Source organism: Aquarana catesbeiana, linkage group LG11 (assembly GCF_042186555.1).
Source record: "Aquarana catesbeiana isolate 2022-GZ linkage group LG11, ASM4218655v1, whole genome shotgun sequence".
Lineage (NCBI taxonomy): Eukaryota > Metazoa > Chordata > Amphibia > Anura > Ranidae > Aquarana > Aquarana catesbeiana.
The window spans coordinates 27,724,616-27,747,394 of NC_133334.1; the positions used below are offsets into that span (position 1 = coordinate 27,724,616).

Consider the following 22,779-nt stretch of genomic DNA (forward strand, 5'->3'; position numbering starts at 1 on the left):
TCTTTCTTTCTTTCTTTCTTTCTTTCTTTCTTTCTTTCTTTCCTTCTTTCTTTCCTTCCATCTGTCTTTCTTTCTTTCTTTCTTTCTTTCTTTCTTTCTTTCTTTCTTTCTTTCTTTCTTTCTTTCTTTCTTTCTTTCTTTCTTCCTTCTTTCTTTCCTTCCATCTGTCTTTCTTTCTTTCTTTCCTTCCATCTGTCTTTCTTTCTCTTTCTTCCCTGTCCATCTTTCTTTTTTTTTTCTTTCTCTTTCTTTCCTGTCCATCTTTCTTTCTTTCTTTCTTTCTTTCTTTCTTTCTTTCTTTCTTTCTTTCTTTCTTTCTTTCTTTCTTTCTTTCTTTCCTTCCATCTGTCTTTCTTTCTTTCCTTATTTCTTTCTTTCCTTCCATCTGTCTTTCTTTCTTTCCTTCTTTCTTTCCTTCCATCTGTCTTTCTTTCTCTTTCCTTCCATCTGTCTTTCTTTCTTTTTTTCTTTCTTTCCTTCTTTCTTTCCTTCCATCTGTCTTTCTTTCTTTCCTTCTTTCTTTCCTTCCATCTGTCTTTCTTTCTCTTTCTTTCCTGTCCATCTTTCTTTCTCTTTCTTTCCTTCTTTCTTTCCTTCCTTCTTTCCTTCCATCTGTCTTTCTTTCTTTCTTTCTTTCTTTCTTTCCTTCCATCTGTCTTTCTTTCTTTCTTTCCTTCTTTCTTTCCTTCCATCTGTCTTTCTTTCTTTCTTTCCTTCTTTCTTTCCTTCCATCTGTCTTTCTTTCCTGTCCATCTTTCTTTCTTTCTTTCTTTCTTTCTTTCTTTCTTTCTTTCTTTCTTTCTTTCTTTCTTTCTTTCTTTCTTTCTTTCTTTCTTTCTTTCTTTCTTTCTTTCTTTCTTTCTTCCTCATATCTCCTTCTTTCTCAGTTCTCTTTCTCTTCTTTCTTCCTTCTCTTTTCTCCTCTCTCTTTTTCTTTCTTTCTTTCTTTCTTTCTTTCTTTCTTTCTTTCTTTCTTTCTTTCTTTCTTTCTTTCTTTCTTTCTTTCTTTCTTTCTTTCTTTCTTTCTTTCTTTCTTTCTTCCTCATATCTCCTTCTTTCTCAGTTCTCTTTCTCTTCTTTCTTCCTTCTCTTTTCTCCTCTCTCTTTTTCTTTCTTTCTTTCTTTCTTTCTTTCTTTCTTTCTTTCTTTCTTTCTTTCTTTCTTTCTTTCTTTCTTTCTTTCTTTCTTTCTTTCTTTCTTTCCTTCCATCTTTCTTTCTTTCTTTTCTTTCTCTTTCTTTCCTTCCATCTGTCTTTCTTTCTCTTTCCTGTCCATCTGTCTTTCTTTCTCTTTCTTTCCTGTCCATCTCTTTCCTTCCTTCTTCCTCCATCCCCCTCTCTTTCTTTCCATTCTTTTTGTCTCTTTCTTTCTCTTTCCTTCATTCTTTCCCCATCCCCCTCTCTTTCTTTCTTTCTTTCTTTCTTTCTTTCTTTCTTTCTTTCTTTCTTTCTTTCTTTCTTTCTTTTTTTCTCTTTCTTTCCTTCCATCTGTCTATCTTTCTCTTTCCTTCCATCTGTCTTTCTTTCCTTCCATCTTTCTTTTTTTCTCTTTCTTTCTTTCCTTCTTTCTTTCCTTCCATCTGTCTTTCTTTCTTTCTTTCTTTCTTTCTTTCTTTCTTTCTTTCTTTCTTTCTTTCTTTCTTTCTTTCTTTCCTTCTTTCTTTCCTTCCATCTGTCTTTCTTTCCTGTCCATCTTTCTTTCTTTTTCTTTCTTTCTTTCTTTCTTTCTTTCTTTCTTTCTTTCTTTCTTTCTTTCTTTCTTTCTTTCTTTCTTTCTTTCTTTCTTTCTTTCTTTCTTTCTTTCTTTCTTCCTTTTCTTCCATCTGTCTTTCTTTCTCTTTCTTTCCTGTCCATCTTTCTTTTTTTTTTCTATCTCTTTCTTTCCTGTCCATCTTTCTTTCTTTCTTTCTTTCTTTCTTTCTTTCTTTCTTTCTTTCTTTCTTTCTTTCTTTCTTTCTTTCTTTCTTTCTTTCTTTCTTTCTTTCTGTCTGTCGGTCGGTCTGTCTTTCTTTCTTTCTCCACCCATCCCCCTTTATTTCTCTCTTTGTGACAGCCTATCAGAATAGGTAGGGTCTGTGAGAGCAGTTTCCCTGTGCAGCTCTGCTTGAGGAAAATATATCTTTATTATGCCCACTTACCTACCCCCTGTACTGTCCACTCCCCTATACTGTACCCTCCTAATACAGTTCATAATACAGTGGGGCCTCATGTCTAAGTTTTGCCTAAGGCCTCACAAAGTCTAGAGCCGCCTCTGACCCTAGCCATAACTCATACCCTAATTTCAACTCTTTGATAAACAAAACCACATAATCCCTGTGTTATTGCTGACCTATAAAACATTTATACCAGTATAATGCTGCGCTATCCAAATGTAATCATAAGGTAACTGTACTGAATCTTAATATTACTGACTGTAGTTAAATAGTGGTGGTGAGATATTCTATTCCTATGTAAAAAATCTACTGAACGTAATAATGCAATATTATGCGATTATAGGTTCCGATCATAAATAATTAAAAATTGCAATCCTATGCGATACTCCCAATGACAACCTGTGTAGCATACACACATTGGGAGTATCGCATAGGATTGCAATTTTTAATCGTTCATGATCGCAACTTATATTCGCATAAGATTGCATTATTATGTTCACTAGATTTTTTACATAGGAATAGAATAGCTCACCACCACTATTTAACTGCAGTCAGTAATATTATGATTCAGTACGGTTACCGTATGATTACATTTGGATAGCGCAGCATTATACTGGTATAAATCTTTTTGGCACGAGCATATGGGATGTGATCAATGCTAGCAGCTGTCCTTTAATCATCTCTAGTTATCATTTGGATTTTCACATGGTAGCTCGCAAGACTCTGTTTGTTTTTTTGACTTATAAAACATGCCTTTGTTTTAAATTTTGCTAACTATTTTTGCTGAAAAGCCGTTGTGAAATCTCACAATTTTGCTCATCAGTAATTAATATAGAGAGCTTTATAAAATTTATATTTGGATCTTTTCAAATCCTTCCATCCTCCAGTCAATCTAAAAGAGTTTCAGTTTTTCAGGAAAGTTTTTCAGTAAATTTATAAACACAAGGTTGTCTACCTGTAATTTAAGGTGGGGTCCAATGGTCCATTGGTGTATCCCCTTGAAACAGTGCCATCTCCCACATAGACATTCATTTTATTCAGTTCATCAGCTTTCTGAATATTCTGCTGCTCAATGACAGAGGTCACATAAGTCCTGGTCAATCCTTTCTTGAAATCATTATATGTCTTTGCTAAAGACCCTTTAGTTGGTTTGTTGTCTATAAAAAAGAATGAGCAATGAAATAGCATGACAAATGACTAATGTAAATAGTTTCATCACCAAATTAATATTTTGTACATTTCATAGATTTGACCATGTTTTTTCTTTTGTCTTTTAAATCATTATTTTCGTGTTTAATCAGTCTTTTATAAAATTGAATGCTTAATGTTTTAAGAAAATATTCTTTTTTGTTTAACCACTTCAGCCCCGGAAGATTTTACCCCCTTAATAACCAGAGCATTTTTTTTGCGATTCGGCATTGTGCCACTTCAACTGACAATTGCATGGTCGTGCGACGCTGTACCCAAACAAAATCTGTCTTTTTTTTCCCACAAATAGAGCTTTCTTTTGGTTGTATTTAATCATAGTTACATAGTTACATAGTTAGTCAGGTTGAAAAAAGACACAAGTCCTTCTAGTTCAACCATAAAAATAAATAAATAAATAAAATAAAAAATATCATACAATCCCATATACCCAATCCTATACCCACAGTTGATCCAGAGAGATCACCTCTGCGGATTTTATTTTTTGCGCTATAAACAAAAAAGGCTGCCAATTTTTAAAAAAAATGCTATATTTTTTACTTTTTGCTATAATAAACATCCCTCAAAAATATACAAAAAAACACATTTCTTTCTCAGTTTAGGCTGATATGTATTCTTCTACATATTTTTGGTAAATAATAAAAAAAAAAAATCGCAATAAGTGTATATTGATTGGTTTACGCAAAAGTTATAGCATCTGCAAAATAGGGGATAGATTTATGGCATTTTTATTATTTTTTTTTTATTAGTAATGGCAGTGATTTTTATCGGGACTGCGACATTGCAGTAGACAGATCGGAAACTTTTGACACTATTTTGGGACCATTGACATTTATACAGCGATCAGAGCTATAAATAGCCACTGATTACTGTGTAAATGTCACTGGCAGGGAAGGGGTTAACACTAGGGGGTGATCAAGGGGTTAAATGTGTTCCCTCAGTGTGTTCTAACTGTAGGGGGGATGGGCTACCTAGGACATGACAGAGATCACTGCTCCCGATGACAGGGAGCAGCAGATCCCTGTCATGTCACTAGGAAGAATCGGGAAATGCATTGTTTACATTACGGCATTTCTCCCTTCTGCCTCTCCTCGTCATGATTGCGGGCCACAGGGCGGACATCGAGCCTACGGGACCCGTTGGCATGCTCCCGCGTCGCAGGTGGTGTGCTAGCCCAGGATTACATAGGAACGTACGGGTACGCCCTTTTGCGCACCTGTGCCATTCTGCCGAAGTACATTGGCGTGAGGCGGTCGAGAAGCGGTTAAATAATTTTATCAAGATGTTTTCTAGGCATAATTTGTATTTATAGATGCACATGAAGACATCCTTATTAGCTCATTTTTCTGCTCTGAAGCACCACGCAATGGTTTTGCTTTAGGCTGAGTTCACACCACAACACGCTCCGGCTCACAGCAGGAGTCCGGTGTTTCTCCATTCACTGTTTCAGGTCTGATTTCAACCCAAGGTTTGGGTTGAATTGGGACCTGAAATGGACCAAAAGGCACACAGGACTCCTGTGCAATTCGCACCAGAGTCGCTGCAGAGATTATTATTATGCAGAATTATATAGCACCAACAGTTTATGGAGCACTTTACAATATAAAAGGAAGACAATACAGTTACAATACAATACAAGAGGATTAAGAGGGCCCTGCTCAGAAGAGCTTACAATCTAATAGGGTGGTGCAGGTGGTACAAAAGGTAGTAACTGTGGGGAATGAGCTTATGGAAGGGGTAAAAAATTAGTTGGAGGTGTGATAGGCTTCCCTGAAGAGATGAGTTTTTAGGGATTGCCTAAAGGCAGCTAGAGTAGGAAATAGCCGGGCAGGTTGAGGTAGCGAGTTCCAGAGGATGGGAGAGGATCTGGAGAAATCCTGGAGACGAGCATGAGAGGAGGAGATAAGGGAGCTTGAGAGTAGGAGGTCTTGAGAGGAGCGTAGAGGAGGGTTTTTGAGTGATATTTGGAGACAAAATTGGTGATGTAGCTCGCGGGCAGAGAGCCAGTCAGAATCTCCTGCTATGCGAATTGGATGCGGGGAAAGCACCATCCAATTCGCACTAGTGTGAACCCAGCCTTACTGATGCTTCTCACAATGCAAGTCTACCAGTCCAACGACACATTGAAACCAATGCACTCTCTGGCTAATTTCACAGCTCATCAACAGTTTTAGCTAATTCGATTCAGGCCACCATATCCTTCAAAAAGAGTAAAACTATTTAGTTTAAGTTATATAACAATTAGTGGACATTCTGCAGCTGATCTTTTTGTCTAGCCTCACTGGGGAAGGTTTTCTAAAACTGGAGAGTGTGAAATCTGGCTCAGCTGTGCATAGAAACCAATCAGCTTTTTTTGGTCAAATTTTTAGTGAACAAGACGAATTTAGAAGCTCATTGATTACTATGCACAGCTTGCACCAGATTCTGAGTGCTCCAGTTTTGGAAAATCTCCTCCACTTCGTCACCGTCTTTGTTTAGGGCTTCAAGGATGTTGCAATTAGTGTTGGTTATGTTCCTATATCCCAACCCCTAATGACACCATCCAGGTGTCATTCCAGCCACTTCCTGTTTAGCCAGACTGTCATGGACCTGCCCACTGAGAACAAATCAGCATGAGCTCACAGAAGAATGCTGCAGAAAGCAGTGGCAAGTCATTATGTAGTGGCTTTCTTCTGGCCACTCTGCCATAAAGCCTAACTCTATGGAGCGTACGCCTTATTGTCGTCCTATGTACAGATACTCCAGTCTCTGCTGTGGGACTCTGCAGCTCCTCCAGGGTTACCTTAGGTCTCTGTGCTGCCTCTCTGATTAATGCCCTCCTTGCCCGGTCCGTGAGTTTTTGTCTTGGCAGGTTTGCTGTTGTGCCATGTTCTTTCCATTTGGAAGTTACAAAAGAAAAAGGGGTTCCCAAAAAGGTAACCCTGGGTCGGACTTTAAAGGAACAGCAAACCAAAGGGATATCAAAAAATATATACTTTTATTGAAATACAAATATAAATATACAGATACACAATGCAAAAAGGACATGAAAGACATGTATATTTCATATATATGATTTTTATGTGTTTCTTTCATGTCCTTTTTGCATTGTGTATATGTATATTTATATTTGTATTTCAATAAAAGTATATATTTTTTGATATCCCTTTGGTTTGCTGTTCCTTTAAAGTCCGACCCAGGGTTACCTTTTTAGGAACCCCTTTTTCTTTTGTAACTTCTCAATGATCTACGGATGAGGCAATTGGAGTGATTCTCTTTTTCTTTATGTTCTTTCCATTTGGTTATGATAGATTTGATGGCGCTCCTAGGGATCATCAAAGATTTGGATATTTTTTTATAACCTAACCCTGACTTGTACTTCTCAACAACATTGTCCCTTACTTGTTTGGAGAGTTCCTTGGTCTTCATGGCCGTATTTGGTTAGTGGTGCCTCTTGCTTAGGTGTTGCAGCCTCTGGGGCCTTTCAAAAAGGTGTGTATACGTAATGACAGATCATGTGACACTTAGATTGCACACAGGTGGACATCATTTCACTAATTATGTGACTTCTGAAGGTAATTGGTTGCACCAGAGCTTTTTATGGGCTTCATAACAAAGGGGGTGAATACATACGCACATGCCAATTATTAATTTTTTATTTCTGAAAAATAGTTTTATGTATATATTTTTCTACACCAACATTTTTTCTATATTTTACTTCACCAACTTAGACTATTGTGTTCTGATCCATCACATATAATTCAGATTAAAAAAAAAACATTGAACTAAAGGCTGTAATGTAACAAAATAGGTAAAAAGCCAAGGGGGGTGAATACTTTTGCAAGGCACTGTATTATCAAATATTTAAAGGACATAAGGTTCTGAGCTTAGTGTTTTTAGGGAAAACATTTTTTTGACCATTAGTACAATAATGTAAATAACAAGTTGAACATTTAAAATGCATACATTTCATAGGCTCAGTTTGATAGTTATAATGCCAGTTGGTATAATTCTATTATGTTTACTTTTCCTACCACTAAAATCAGTTGTCATGATGATAGCATAAGCCTCAGTCAGTCCAAATGAAGTGTCAAGACTTTGGAAGGTGATGTTCATAGCCTCCCCCGAGGATGAGCGAACAGTCTGCAAAATGCTTGGTTTCTCTGCATGACCTTAAAAAACAAAAAAATTACAAATAAGGTAAAGTATAAGTGTGAGCTAAATGGTAAAATTAGAAATATGATGCAGTCTGTAGCTAAAATTACCAATGCAGTTTTTGTTTTTCTATGGTAGTATGGTGGCTTATACATGTTTAATTTTTTCTTTTGTTCAACTCAGTGTGGATGGGAGAGTCAGAATACACTAATCAGTGCTGCCGACACTGATTGATCAGGAAAGACCGAACAGGCTGGTTGTACAGAAGTTGACCAGTAGATCGACTTCTGTACAACCAGCCTGCCCATACATGGATCAAATTTTGTCTGGTCCCTTCTGAATCGCCCTATTTTTCATCCATGTATGGCTGACTTTAGTTCCACTTGTAATACTGTATTAATATGTTGGAATGGAAGCCGCTGATTAATTTCATCCAGCACAAATGGGGTTAACTGTATATATGGCTAATTCCCATTTTTGGTTAGTGGCGGGTTAATTACGCATTAGGATAGTTAAACTATTCGGTCCCATTACTGTGAATGTGGGTGTGGAGTAGATATGTTGATTTCCCAGGAAGGGGTGGAGCGGGATATTTAAGCTCAGTTGCTGTGCCGTGCAGCCATCCCCTGTGATCAAGTCGGAAGTGACGAAACATGTTAGGGGAGTGGCTACACGGCAACTGAATCTTGATGCTGAAAGTGCTATCTGTGAGTGTGAGTGAGGAAGGTTTGGAGACGCAGCACGCAGGCACCCGGCGTGTAACTAACATAAATCAATGTGATTTGTTTTTACTACTGATGTAAGCACATTACTTTTATATTAAAATTGATACCCTAGAGGTTTTTACACTATTGGAGGCTTTGTGTTGATTTTATCTCAACATGTGGAGAGAGCTGTCATCCATTTGAATCTGAGGAGATCTTAGTGGAGATTGGGTTGACCATCTGCATAAAGCTTAAAGGGGTTGTAAATTTTCAGGGGTTTTAAAAAAACCAAAAACAAACATGTCATACTAACCTCCGCTGTGCAGTTGGTTTTGCACAGAGCGACCCCGATCCTCCTCTTCTGGGGTCCCTCAGCGGCGCTCCTGGCTCCTCCTCTCCCCGAGTGCCCTGTCGGAGGAGCGCTCTCCTTCGGAACCCCATGCGGGCGCGCACTTGTATCCTGCTTCTGCATCTATAAACACAGAAAGCAGGACTCGGCCCCACCCCCTGAGTTTGATTGACAGCAGCCAGAGCCAATGGCTGCGCTGCTATCAATCTATCCAATCAGGACACAAGACACTGGTCGGAGCTGGTGCGCTCGTTCCCGTTATGGGAAGCACAGGGCTCAGGTAAGTATAACGGGGGGGGCTGGGGGGGGGGGGGGCTGCTGACTGACAGAAGGTTTTTTCACCTTAATGCTTAGAATGCCCTTGAGGATTTACAACCCCTTTAAAGAAGTGATTTAATCACACATGCGATTGAAATCTACAATCTGGTGATCCTCATTCTATAGGGGTGTGGATTGGCACTTGTGCACTTTGGTGAAGGATCTACGGTGTTCAAAATTTTCCACTTTATGAAGAGTTGCAATTTTTTCACAATTCGTTTTTTGATATATGAATTTATTTATGATAGACATTTCTGGATTTTTTTGATTTTTATTATGGACACTTTTCGATAAGTTTGGTTGTTCTTTGTGCTAGTGTGATTGTGTAGATTGATACTACATTGTTTTTCACCCTTTGTTTAATTATTTCTATTTTAAGTAGTAGCACGTTTATTTGGTTCAATATCGCAGTGCTTATATGAGAATACTGTATTATTAGCTCTTGCTCTGGTTAGTAGATCCCTAATTTTTGCACTTCCTTTAACAGAGTGACAATGCTAATTGTTCTGCAGTGAAATCTAACAGCAGCATTCTCACTATGTGGACAGTGTAGTTTTAAATGAACAAACAAATTAAAGCCCATTTAACCGCTTTAGCCGCTGTCATTTTGCTGCGGCAGGTCGGCACGATCCCGCGAACCGTCGTAGCTATACGTCAGCTCGCGGGATCGGGATAGCAGGCGCCGGCCACGAGCAATCGCGAGCACGAGAGGCAGAACAGGGAAGTGTGTGTGTGCAAACACACAAATCCCTGTTCTTTTCTGAGTGGAGTGACAGATCGTGTGTTCCTAAAAGCTAGGAACCGCGATCTGTCACTTCCTCTAGTCAGTCCCCTCCCCCTTCAGTTAGAAACACGTAGCAGGGAACACAATTAACCCCTTGATCGTCCCCTAGTGTTAATCCCTTCCCTGCCAGTGACATTTTTACAGTAATCAGTGCATTTTTTTTTAGCATTGATCGCTGTATAAATGCCAATGATCCCGAAAATGTGTCAAAAGTGTCCGATGTGTCCACCATAATGTTGCAGTCCCGATAAGAATTGCAGATCGCCGCCATTACTAGTAAAAAAAAAAATTAAATAAAAAAAATGCCATAAAACTATCCCCTATTTTGTAGACGCGATAACTTTTGCGCAAACCAATCAATATACACTTATTGCGATTTTTTTTTACCAAAAATATGTAGAAGAATACATATCGGCCTAAACTGAGGAAAAAAAATGTTTTTCTATATATTTTTGGGGGATATTTATTATAGCAAAAAATAAAAAATATTGCGTATTTTTCAAAATTGTTGCTCTTTTTTTGTTTATAGCGCAAAAAATAAAAACTGCAAAGGTGATCAAATACCTAAAAGAGAAAGCTTTATTTGTGGGAAAAAAAGGACGTCAATTTTGTTTGGGTGCAACGTCGCACGACCGTGCAATTGTCAGTTAAAGCGACGCAGTGCCGAATCGCAAAAAGTGCTCTGGTCAGGAAAGGGGTAAAATTTTCCGGGGCTGAAGCGGTTAACAGAGGGACAATGCTAATTGTTCTGCAGTGACATCTAACAGGAGCATTCTCACTATGTGGACAGTGTAGTTTTAAATGAACAAACAAATTAAAGCCCAACTTTAACTAAGATTTTTTAAGCAGTTACAGCAACTTAAAATAAATTGTAGCTGAAAGTTAAAAAAGTAGAAAGCACTTTCTAGTATAGACAGATCTGGTGCTCTGGTATCTTCTGGCTCTGACTGTCTCCACACCTATGATGTACCTAGCCCCAGAGGACAGGCTGTGTCCTCCTTCACCATTTGTGGATACCCACCCAGGGCTGGTTGATAGCACACATCATTCAACCCCCTTCTTCTTAAGTCAAGGCTGTCATGGATTCACCCCCTGGGGGAATATTATTACAACGGCCCAAGCTCGTTGAACAGAGGACCCAGTTCATTGCACAAGTGGCAATTAATGCTACAGTTAGAACCACCCATTGCAATTGTCATAAAGGAGGAGAAAGAACCCAAATCATCACCAGACGACCAATATAATAAAGTTCATATTTAGGGTTAGGGTTTCCCCTTGAAGAACAAGGTTAGGACTCAGGGATTGGAATAGGGACCTTCTCCAAAGGTCAGAGGTCAGCAGGCGTGCCCTCAAAGGTCAAGAGGCGTGGCTGACCCACCCCCACCAAAGTGTTCTGCCTACCCCAACTCTGGGAATGAACAAGTTGGGGAAAGCGCTTAGGGTTAGGGTTAGGGGTTAGGGTTTAGGGGTTAGGGTTAGGGTTAGGCTGAAGACATTCTTGTTAAGATATAGGTGATAAACTAAAGAACGTATTGCACAAATAGAAAATGTGAAAAATGTAGACTGTGAGGACAGTACAGAAGGTGTATACCTGTTTCAAACGTAGTCGTTGTTGAAGCAGAACCAGAGAAGCTGGTAACAGTTGCTGTTGATTGATCTTCATTGATGGTGTTTGTGGCTGGATCATAGTTTATATCAGTAAAGCCCACTATGTAGACCCTAAAAGTCAAGAGATCAGTATGCATCTTATTATTAGAAACAAGTGATTTTTCAGCAAATGTAATATCTTCATTAAAACTGAATGAACATTAACCTCATGTTTCACCATGCAGCCTACTTAGAGCAATGCCAAACGTGGAGTTGTTTTCTAGGAAAGCCATGTGATCACCATCCCAGTGCTGACATCAAGATCAAAGGCTTTGTTGATAAGCATGGCCATCCTCAGCAAAATTGCTTACCCCAATGCCAACCCTCTGATTAACAAAGCCATATGATCACCATGTTATCACTGCCTTTAGGATCACATGCTTATATTGTTAAATTTTGTTGACAAATTCTAAATGTTAAAAAATTTTCACCTAAGTATAATCTCACAATTTTGCTCATCACTAGCAATTATTATATAGCGACCTTTCTCTATACTTGAATCTTTTCAAATCTTTCCACCTCCAGTCAACCTAACAGAGATTTAGCCATGTGATTCTGGATTTGTAAACATTAGTGGTGTCTCATTGCATGGGGTTGGTCAAAGCAACTACATTACCTGTAGCGCAATGCGGGGTCCAGTGGTCCATTGATGTATCCCCTTGAAACAGAGCCATCTCCCACGCGGACATTTATCCTATTTGATTGGTCAGTGTTCTCGATATTCTGCTGCTCAATGACAGAGGTCACATAAGTGTTGGTCAACCTATTCCTGAAATCATTATATGCCTTTGCGAAAGACCCTTTAGTTGGTTTGTTGTCTGCAAGAAAAAAAATAATGGCCGATGGGATAGCCTGACAATTTTTCAATGCAAATACATTCAGCTGAAAAGCCAAGTCTAAGCGGGAGTTTCCTTTGGAAAACTGAAGAAGAGGACTGTGCTGTGTGAATTTGATGGTGTGCTAGTGGTACTTTCCTGCATTACTGGATTGAGGCTGCATCTCCACACCTACTAGAGACCACTGTTGCCAGAGGGATCACTGGACATGCACAAAGGGCCATGCACTGGGGCAGAGAGACCCAGTGAGCCGAGAGGGGACATTTGCACCTGGAAAGTCTGTAGCTCTGCCCAGGATTGCTGCAACCATGTTCAGAGCTGCTGCCTTCACCCTTTGCAGGCCACTAGAGGTAGCCTAATAGCAAGCCCACTGTGCTAGATGCCCACAAGGGAAAAGACTTTACGCTGAACTTCTGAGTGGTGATAAGAACACTCTAATACAATTTTGGGCCCAAATGCCAGCTGCCAACAGGTATACCACTGGCCAGTGGCATGGGATATGGAGGGACTGTTACTTTTAGTCCCCAAGTATATACAGTGGGGACGGAAAGTATTCCCCTTCAATTTTTCACTCTTTGTTATATTGCAGCCATTTGCTAAAATCATTTAAGTTCATTTTTCCTCATTAATGTACAAACAGCACCCCATATTGACAGAAAAACACAGAATTGTTGACATTTTTGCAGATTTATTAAAAAAGAAAAAACAAAATATCACATGGTCCTAAGTATTCAGACCCTTTGCTGTGACACTCATATATTTAACTCAGGTGCTGTTCATTTCTTCTGATCATCCTTGAGATGGTTCTACACCTTCATTTGAGTCCAGCTGTGTTTGATTATACTGAGTGGACTTGATTAGGAAAGCCACACACCTGTATATATAAGACCGTACAGCTCACAGTGCATGTCAGAGCAAATGAGAATCATGAGGTCAAAGGAACTGCCTGAAGAGCTCAGAGACAGAATTGTGGCAAGTTACAGATCTGGCCAAGGTTACAAAAAATTCTGCTGCACTTAAGGTTCCTAAAAGCACAGTGGCCTCCATAATCTTAAATGGAAGAAGTTTGGGACAACCAGAACCCTTCCTAGAGCTGGCCATCTGGCCAAACTGAGCTATCGGGGAAGAGAACCCTTGGTGAGAGAGGTAAAGAAGAACCCAAAGATCACCGTGGCTGAGCTCCAGAGATGCAGCTGGGAGATGGGAGAAAGTTGTAGAAAGTCAACCATCACTGCAGCCCTCCACCAGTCAGGGCTTTATGGCAGAGTGGACCGACAGAAGCCTCTCCTCAGTGCAAGACACATGAAAGCCCGCATGGAGTTTGCTAAAAAACACCTGATGACTCCAAGATGGTGAGAAATAAGATTCTTTGGTCTGATGAGATCAAAATAGAACTGGCCTTAATTCTAAGTGGTATGTGTGGAGAAAACCAGGCACTGTTCATTACCTGCCCAATACAGTCCCAACAGTGAAGCATGGTGGTGGCAGTATCATGCTGTGGGGGTGTTTTTCAGCTGCAGGGACAGGACAACTGGTTGCAATCGAGGGAAAGATGAATGCGGCCAAGTACTGGATGAAAACCTTCTCCAGAGTGCTCAGGACCTCAGACTGGGCCGAAGGTTCACCTTCCAACAAGACAATGACCCTAAGCACACAACTAAAATAATGAAGGAGTGGCTTTACAACTCCATGACTGTTCTTGAATGGCCCAGCCAGAGCCCTGACTTAAACCCAATTGAGCATCTCTGGAGAGACCTAAAAATGGCTGTCCACCAACGTTTACCATCCAACCTGACAGAACTGAAGAGGATCTGCAAGGAGGAATGACAGAGGATCCCCAAATCCAGGTGCGAAAAACATTGTTGCATCTTTCCCAAAAAGACTCATGGCTGGATTAGATCAAAAGGGTGCTTCTACTAAATACTGAGCAAAGGGTCTGAATACTTAGGACCATGTGATATTTCAGTTTTTCTTTTTTAATAAATCTGCAAAAACATCAATAATTCTGTGTTTTTCTGTCAATATGGGGTGCTGTGTGTACATTCATGAGGAAAAAAAATGAACTTAAAGGATTTTAGCAAATGGCTGCAATATAACAAAGAGTGAAAAATTTAAGGGGGTCTGAATACTTTCCGTCCCCACTGTATATACCCATAATTTAAGGCTTCCATATACATCCATATACATCAGGGTCTAGAAGGTCTGGACTTTACCCTTTGCCTTTTGAACCAGGTTTTGGGAACCTTGTGAAATTGGGTTTGATAATGTCTCTTTTGTAAATTGTTATTAGGGCAGATGTTATTGCCTTCATTTTCCATTGTGTTTGATTATTGCTGACATTATTTGCTCTGCTGGGTGTGCCAACCAAATAAACATCTTCTCCTCCAGTCTTGAGGGTGAAGGGTGTAGTAATGACAGAATGTCGGTTATCACCAGGGACTAGGGAACCCAATCACCAAGCAGCTTCTTTGGGGGTAGAACTACTTATGTTATTCTTAGTAAGGCTGGGGTGTGCTCTTTAGAGAATACAATTATGAAACGTTCAAAGAACACCAGATTCTGAGCTTGTTGTGTTTTGGGGAGCACGTTTCTATGGTCTGCAATGATATACAAAGAAGTCAAACATTTAAAATGCATACATTTCATTTGCTCAGCTTCACAGTTATGCTGTCAGTTAATATAATTCTGTTAAATTTTCAGTTCCTACCACTAAAATCAGTTGTCATGATGACGGCATAAACCACTGTGGATCCATATGAAGTGTCAACACTTTGGAAGGTAATGTTCATAGCATCCCCCGAGTATGAGCGAACAATCTGTACACCGCCTGGTATCTCTACAGGACCTGAAAAATAATTCAGTATCAGTATCTCCATTTACAGGTCAGTCAAAGTGTAAATGTGAGCTAAATAGAAAAACGACACATATGATGCAGTCTGCCACCAGCAGTAACATTGCAGTTTTTCTTTTTCCAAGTTCCATTTGTAATATAGTATGTTACTTCCTCCCAATGCCAGTAGATCCCTTCATTTTCCACATCCTTTAATAGGGTAACACAGCTAATTGTTCTACTGTGAAATCTTGCAGCAGTGTTGTCACCATGTGGACAAGGTCGTTTTAGATGAACAAGTAGCTTAAAGAGGAAGTAAAGTCTTATTTTTTAATTGTGCCTACAAGTAAGTCTATAATAAGGCTTATCTGTAGGTACTGTGAATATCTCCTATACTTGCACAGTTAAGGAGACCTTCAGAGTGCATGCAGCCAATGACATCATCAGCTGCATGCGCCTTAAAGGTCCGGCTTACTGCGCCGGACCTTCAGAGCCCGTGCCGTAAATGGAGGCTCCCGCACCCATGCGTGGGAGTGACATCATCGCGGCTCCAGCCACTCACAGCGCCGGAGAGCTCGCGAACCCGGAAGAAACACCGGGGAAGATGTCAGCTGTCTCAGCAGTGAGTGGGCGCCACTGGAGGGCTTTGTTCTAAGGTGAGTATTTCATAATGAGCTAGTATGCGATGTATACTAGCTCATTATGCCTTTGTCTTACAGGGTTTTTGTTTTGTTTTCTGTTTTCTCTGGGTTTACAACCTCTTTAATGGATTTAAAATAAGTAAAAAAAAAAAACAATTATAGCCCGATTCTAACTAATACCTTTTGACCAGTTACAGCATACTAGCCCATTATATGACACTTACCTGCAAATGAAGCCCACGCTGTCCCCTGTGCAGGCCGCGTCCATCTTTGCCCCTCTTCCTTCCAGGGCCGCAGACTCCGGCTCTGTGACAGGTCGGAGCTGCGTGACGTCACTCCTGCGCATGTGCGCGGGAGCCGTCAGTCACGGCACACGCTCTGGGAAAAAACAGCATGGTGGTCCGTTTCTTCACAGCGCATGCGCCGATGATGACATTGGCGCACTACAAGTGAAATATCTCCTAAACGGCGCACGTTTCGGAGATATTTGCACTACCTATAGGTAAGTCTTATTCTAGGCTTACCTATAGATAAAAGTAAGACAAAAGGGTTTACAACCACTTTAAATTAAATGATAGCTGAAAGTAGAAAAATCTGTTAGTTTAGACAGATCTGAATACTCTGGTATTCTTAGGCTCTGACTGTCTTCAAGTTAAGCTGTTATTAGTTTCAGGGGAAAGGCTGTGTCCCTTTCTGCTATTGGAGATTGCTATTTTAAGTGTGGGTGACAGGCTGCTTCATTCAACTTTTATCAAGCCAAAACTGTCATGGATATATCCCATGGGTTACATCATTACAATGTACTGAGTTCATAATACTGCAACACTGAAATGAGAGCACATCATGGAAGCGCCAATCAGTGCTGCAGTAAGGACCACCCATCCCTATGAGTAGAACCGGAAATCATCACCGGACTGACCAGAAGACAGAAGAAATTAAGGTACATTTTAGGGATTTAAAAAAAAATTTGGTGCCAGGGAAGGCATGTCCGTAGTGCAGACGGTGTATCGCAGCAGACCAGCAACTGGCCGGGCATCAATGCGCACACCTGTCACTAATGTTGGCATCAAGTGGGCTATTTGAACAGGCTTCTGCATTGACTCATTGCTGTTTGGTCTGCATTTCTCTGTGTGTTCCTGATTTCTGTGTTGACCTCTGATCCTGATCCCGCTTACTTCTGACATGCGTTTGTCTGCTACCTGCCCCGACCTCGGCTTGCCTCTGGAATCTGCTTCTGCTTGATTGACTTCCCGTTGCTGACTTGGCTTGTGACCTGACCATCCTGCTGTCTACCGTCTATGCCTGATCTGCCCGACTGTTATTGACCTAGCTCGTCCAACCCTGCATCTTGCTCATCCAGCCTGCTACAGCTCCCAGTCCAGAAAGCTCTGATCTGGTTCCTGCTCCCAGCTGCCTACCACAGTCTTACTCTGTGCCAGCTTATATGCCACCATCTTGCTCTGCTGCCGCATCGACCTGCTGACCGCTGACTGCTGGACTGATTACAGGTAAAAAACCTTTCTACTGTAGTTTAGATAGATTTGGTGAACAGGGTTTAGGGAGTGGGTAGAGAAGGACTGAAGGGGCTGGAGGTTGATGATGTTCAGGTGATAAATAGAGAACGTGAAAAATCTAAACTGCAAATACATTACAATATGTATATACCTGTTTTAGTAGTAGTAGTAGTAGTAGTAGTAGTAGTAGTAGTAGTAGTCTTTGAAGTAGAACCAGAGAAGCTGGTAAAAGTGGATGTTGACCGATCTTCATTGATTGTGTTTGTGGATGGATCATAGTTGATAGTGCTAAAGCCTACTAAGTAGACCCTGAAAGTCAAGAGATCAGTATCAAGCTTATTATTTGTGCGGAATGATTTTGCAGCAAATATAACAATTTCCTTGAAATTTCATCAACATTAAACTCATGGTTCAACATGCAGATTGCTCATTGGAATACCAAAAAAAAAAACAAAACATGGATTTGTTTTCTTGGAAAGCCAGGTGATCACCATCCCAACGATGACTTTAAGATTAATAGCTTTGTTGTTGAAGAAAGCCAACCCTAGCCATAACTTATACCCGAATTTCAACTCTTTGATAAACAAAACCACATAATCCCTGTGTTATTGCTGATTTAAGGATAACATGCCTATGTTTTAAATTTTGCTAAAATAAAACAATTTTTGCTGAAAAGCCGTTAATGTGAAATCTCACAATTTTCCTCATCAGTAATTAATAGGGATGCACCGATACCATTTTTTTTACAACGAGTACGAGTACCAATACTTTTTTTTAGTACTCGCAGATACCAATTACCGATACCTACTGCAGCTGTTTTGTTTTCACTTCAGCTGTCAGCAATGGTACAAAGCATTAAAAAGTTATTTACAAATAAATTAAATAGATTTTTTTTTTAATTTTGCGCTTTTTCAATGTGAAATGTGTAAATATATGTTAATATATATATGTGTAAAAATATTCCCTAACAAAACAAAAAAAAAAAAAGTTTTAATTGTTTATCGTTTATAAAATAGATGTGAATAAAAAAAAAAAGCAGGAAAATAATTAAATGGAGGAGAACAGGGAGTTACATAGTTACATAGTAGGTGAGGTTGAAAAAAGACACAAGTCCATCAAGTCCAACCTATGTGTTTGAGAGTTAATTAAGGCTGATTAGAGTAAATTAAGGGTTAATAAGAAGTTAAACAGAGGAACATTTGTTCATCTTTTTGATCTGCAGATGAAGAAACAGAAAGATTCAAAAAGAAACAATGTTTCTTTTTATTTTAGTGTTTCAGCGGCTGAGCAATGTTGTTGATAAACATTGCCGGCTGCTTTTTTTTTTTGACAGCTTCAATTACCGGACTTCTTTAAAACTTCAGCTGTCAACTGGGGAGACCCGCTGACAGCTCAAAGAACCGAGCCTGAAAGTATCGGTTTCAGGTATCGGTGCATTTGCAGGAGTACCGATACTTGTGCAAATACTCGGTATCGGCACCGATACTAGGATCGGTGTAACCCTAGTAATTAATATATAGAAATCTTTCTAAAAATGTATATTTCGATCTTTTCAAATCCTTCCACCTCCAGTCAATCTAAAATAGTTTCAGTTTTTCAGTAAAGTTTTTCAGCAAATTTATAAACACAAGGTGTGTCTCATTGGATGGATGTTTAAGCTACTCCATTACCTGTAATTTAATGTGGGGTCCAATGGTCCATTGCCGTATCCCCTTGAAACAGTGCCATCTCCCACATAGACATTCATTTTATTCAATTCATCAGCTTTCTGAATATTCTGCGCCTCAATGACAGAGGTCACATAAGTCCTGGTCAACCCTTTCTTGAAATCATTATATGTCTTTGCTAAAGACCCTTTAGTTGGTTTGTTGTCTGTAAAAAAGAATGAGCAATGAAATAGCATGACAAATGACCAATGTAAATAGTTTCATCACCTTTTCTTCTGAAAAAAAAATAGTTTCATCACCACATTACTATTTTCTAAATTTCATAGATTTGACCGTGCTTTTTCTTTTTTCTTTTAAATCATTATTTTCATGTTTAATCTGTCTTTTATAAAATTGAATGCTTAATGTTTTAAGAAAAGATTCTTTTTGTTTAACCACTTCAGCCCCGGAAGAACCCCCTTAATAACCAGAGTGTTTTTTTGCGATTCGGCACTGCGCCGCTTTAACTGAAAATTGCGCGGTCATGCAACGTTGTACCCAAACAAAATTTGTCCTTTTTTTCCCCCACAAATAAAGCTTTCCTTTGGTGGTATGTGATCACCTCTGCGGTGAAAAAAAAACTGACAATTTTGGAAAAAAAGCAATATTTTTTACTTTTTGCTATAATAAATATCCCCCAAAAAATATAAAAAAACCCAATTCATTTCTCATTTCTATGTAGAAGTATTTATTCTTCTACATATTTTTGGTAAGAAAAAAAATCGCAATAAGCGTATATTGATTGGTTTGTGCAAAAGTTATAGCGTCTACAAAATAGGGGATAGATTTATAGCATTTTTATTATTAGTTTTTTTTTTTTTTATTAGTAATGGCGGTGATTTTTATCAGGACTGCGACATTGGAAAGATTGCACACTTTTGACACTATTTTGGGACCATTTAAATTTATACGGCGATCAGAGGTATAAATGGCCACTGATTACTGTGTAAATGTCACTGGCAGGGAAGGGTTTAAACACCAGGGGGCGATCAAGGGGTTAAATGTGTTCCCTCTGGGTGTTCTAACTGTAGGGGGATGGGCTACCACTGACATGACAGAGATCACTGCTCCCGATGACAGGGAGTAGTAGATCCCTGTTATGTCACTAAGAAGAATAGAGAAATGGCTTGTTTAACATAGGCATTTCCCTGTTCTGCCTTTCCTTGTCACGATCGCGGGCCACCATCAGACATCAAGTCTGCGGGACCCGCGGGCGTGCTCCCGCGCCACCGGAGTGTTTTTTAGTGAAAACATTTTTTTGACCATTAGTACAATAATGTAAATAAAAAGTTGAACATTTAAAATGCATACATGTCATAGGCTCAGTTTGATAGTTATAATGCTAGTTGGTATAATTCTATTACGTTTACTTTTCCTACCACTAAAATCAGTTGTCATGATGATAGCATAAGATTCTGTCTGTCCAAATGAAGTGTCAAGACTTTGGAAGGTGATGTTCATAGCCTCCCCCGAGGATGAGCGAACAGTCTGCAAACTGCCTGGTTTCTCTGCATGACCTTAAAAAAAATTACAGATAAGGTAAAGTATAAGTGTGAGCTAAATGGAAAAATTAGAAATATGATGCAGTCTGTAGCTAAAATTACCAATGCAGTTTTTCTATGGTAGCTTATACATTTTTAATTTTTTTCTTTTGTTCAACTCAGTGTGGATGGGAGAGTCAGAATACAGTAATCAGTGCTGCCGACACTGATTGATCAGGAAAGACCCAACAGGCTGGTTGTACAGAAGTTGACCAGTAGATCGACTTCTGTACAACCAGCCTGCCCATACATGGATCAAATTTCATCTGGTCCCTTCTGAATCACCCTAATTTCGTTACATGTATGGCTTACTTTAGTTCCACTTGTAAAACTGTACTAATATGTTGGAATGGAAGCCGCGGATGAATTTCACCCAGCACAAATGGGGTTAACTGTACATATGGCTAATTCCCGTTTAGTTAGAGGCAGGTTAATTGCACACTAGGATAGTTAAACTATCCGGTCCCATTAATGTGAATGTGGGTGTGGAGTGGATGTGTTGATTTCCCTGGAAGGTGTGGAGCAGGATATTTAAGCTCAGTTGCTGTGCCGTGCAGCCATCCCCTGTGATCAAGTTGGAAGTGACGAAACATGTTAGGGCCGTGGCTACACGGCAACTGAATCTTGACGGTGAGAGTGTTATCTGTGAGTGCGAGCGGGGAGGGGTTGGAGACGCAGCACGCAGGCACCCGACATGTAATCTATGCCAAAGGCGATTTGTTTTTACTAGTGATGTAAGCGCATTACTTTTATATTAAAATTGTTACCCTAGAGGTTTTTACACTATGGGAGGCTTTGTGTTGATTTTATCTCAACATGTGGAGAGAGCTGTCATCCATTTGAATCTGAGGAGATCTTAGTGGAGATTGGGTTGACCATCTTCATAAAGATTAAAGGGGTTGTAAAGGTTCAGGGTTTTTAAAAAAAAAAAAAAAACATTTCATACTTACCACCGCTGTGCAGTTGGTTTTGCACAGAGAGGCCCCCGATCCTCTTCTTCTGGGGTCCCTCTGCGGCGCTCCTGGATCCTCCTCTCCCCGAGTTCCCTGTCGAAGGAGCGCTCTCCTTCGGGATACCCATGCGGGTGCGCTTTTGTGTCCTGCTTCTGCGTCTATTAACACAGAAAGCAGGACTCGGCCCCACCCCCTGGCGCCCGCGTCATTGGATTTGATTGACAGCAGTGGGAGCCAATGGCTGCGCTGCCATCAATCTATCTAATCAGGACACAAGACACCGGCCGGAGCTGGTGCGCTCATTCCTGTCGTGGGGAAACACAGGGCTCAGGTAAGTATAACGGTGGCTCGGGGGGGCAGCTGACTGACAGAAGGTTTTTCACCTTAATGCATAGAATGCCCTTGAGGGTTTACAACCCCTTTAAAGTGATATAATTACACATGCGATTGAAATCTACAATCTGGTGAGCCTCATTCTATAGGGGTGTGGATTGGCACTTGTGCACTTTGGTGAAGGATCTACGGTGTTCAAAATTTTCCACTTTATGAAGAGTTGCACTTTTTTCACAATTCATTTTTTGATATATAAATTCATTTGTGATAGATATTTCTTGATTTTTGGATTTTTATTATGGACACTATTCAATAAGTTTGGTTGTTCTTTGCGCTAGTGTGATTGTGTAGATTGATACTACATTGTTTTTCACCCTTTGTTTAATTATTTGTATTTTAAGTAGCAGCACGTTTTAGATATGTGCACTGACATAAAATTAGTTCGTTTTTGTTTCATTCGTTTTTTCGGAAATTCGAAAATCCGAAAATTTGAAAAAAGAAAGAAAATTAGTAAAATTCGAAATAATAACTAACTAATAATAACTAACTATTAAATTATAGGTATTGGAATTTCCTTTTAAATTTGGCTGTTTGTGAACGTAACAAATACAAATTTATCTGAAGTTACAAATTATCCGTAATAACGAATGCCGCATCTAAACAAATGGAATAGAACAAATTAATAATAAGTAATAATAATAAAAAGGTTTTATTATTATTATTATTGTTATTTATTATTATTAGATCGTTACGTTCCACGTTTAGATACGGCATTGGTTATTTCAGATAATTCGTAACTTCAGATAAATTCGTACTCATTATAGTCACTAACAGCCAAATTTGAAAGGAAATTCTAATACCTATAATTTAGAATTTATTATTAGTTAATTATTATTTCAAATTTTCGGGTTTTTGAATGTTCAGATTTTCATTCTTATTTTTGGATTTTCAAATTTCCTAATTTCGAATATTCGAATTTCCTCATTTCGAATTTCCGAATTTCCAAAATTTCCAAAATTTAGAATTTCCAAACCTCAGAATTTCCGAAATTTTCCAATTTCCGAAACTTACAAAATTTCGAAATTCTGAATTTCACATTTCCGGAATTTGGAATTTCCTAAATTTTGAATT

General features: G+C 39.4%; 1 protein-coding gene across 1 annotated transcript in view; it reads right to left on the reverse strand.

Annotated features, from left to right (window-relative positions):
• Positions 1-22,779, reverse strand: part of LOC141111914 (uncharacterized) — a 118,084-nt gene that overhangs the window by 79,926 nt on the left and 15,379 nt on the right. The window contains exons 11-18 of the mRNA XM_073604126.1: positions 20,201-20,338; positions 18,786-18,987; positions 17,267-17,424; positions 14,838-14,975; positions 11,911-12,112; positions 11,239-11,366; positions 7,372-7,509; positions 3,108-3,309 (exon numbers count right to left, since the gene is read on the reverse strand). Coding sequence (XP_073460227.1) covers positions 3,108-3,309; positions 7,372-7,509; positions 11,239-11,366; positions 11,911-12,112; positions 14,838-14,975; positions 17,267-17,424; positions 18,786-18,987; positions 20,201-20,338 — 1,306 coding nt within the window. The remainder of the gene's footprint in view (positions 1-3,107; positions 3,310-7,371; positions 7,510-11,238; positions 11,367-11,910; positions 12,113-14,837; positions 14,976-17,266; positions 17,425-18,785; positions 18,988-20,200; positions 20,339-22,779) is intronic.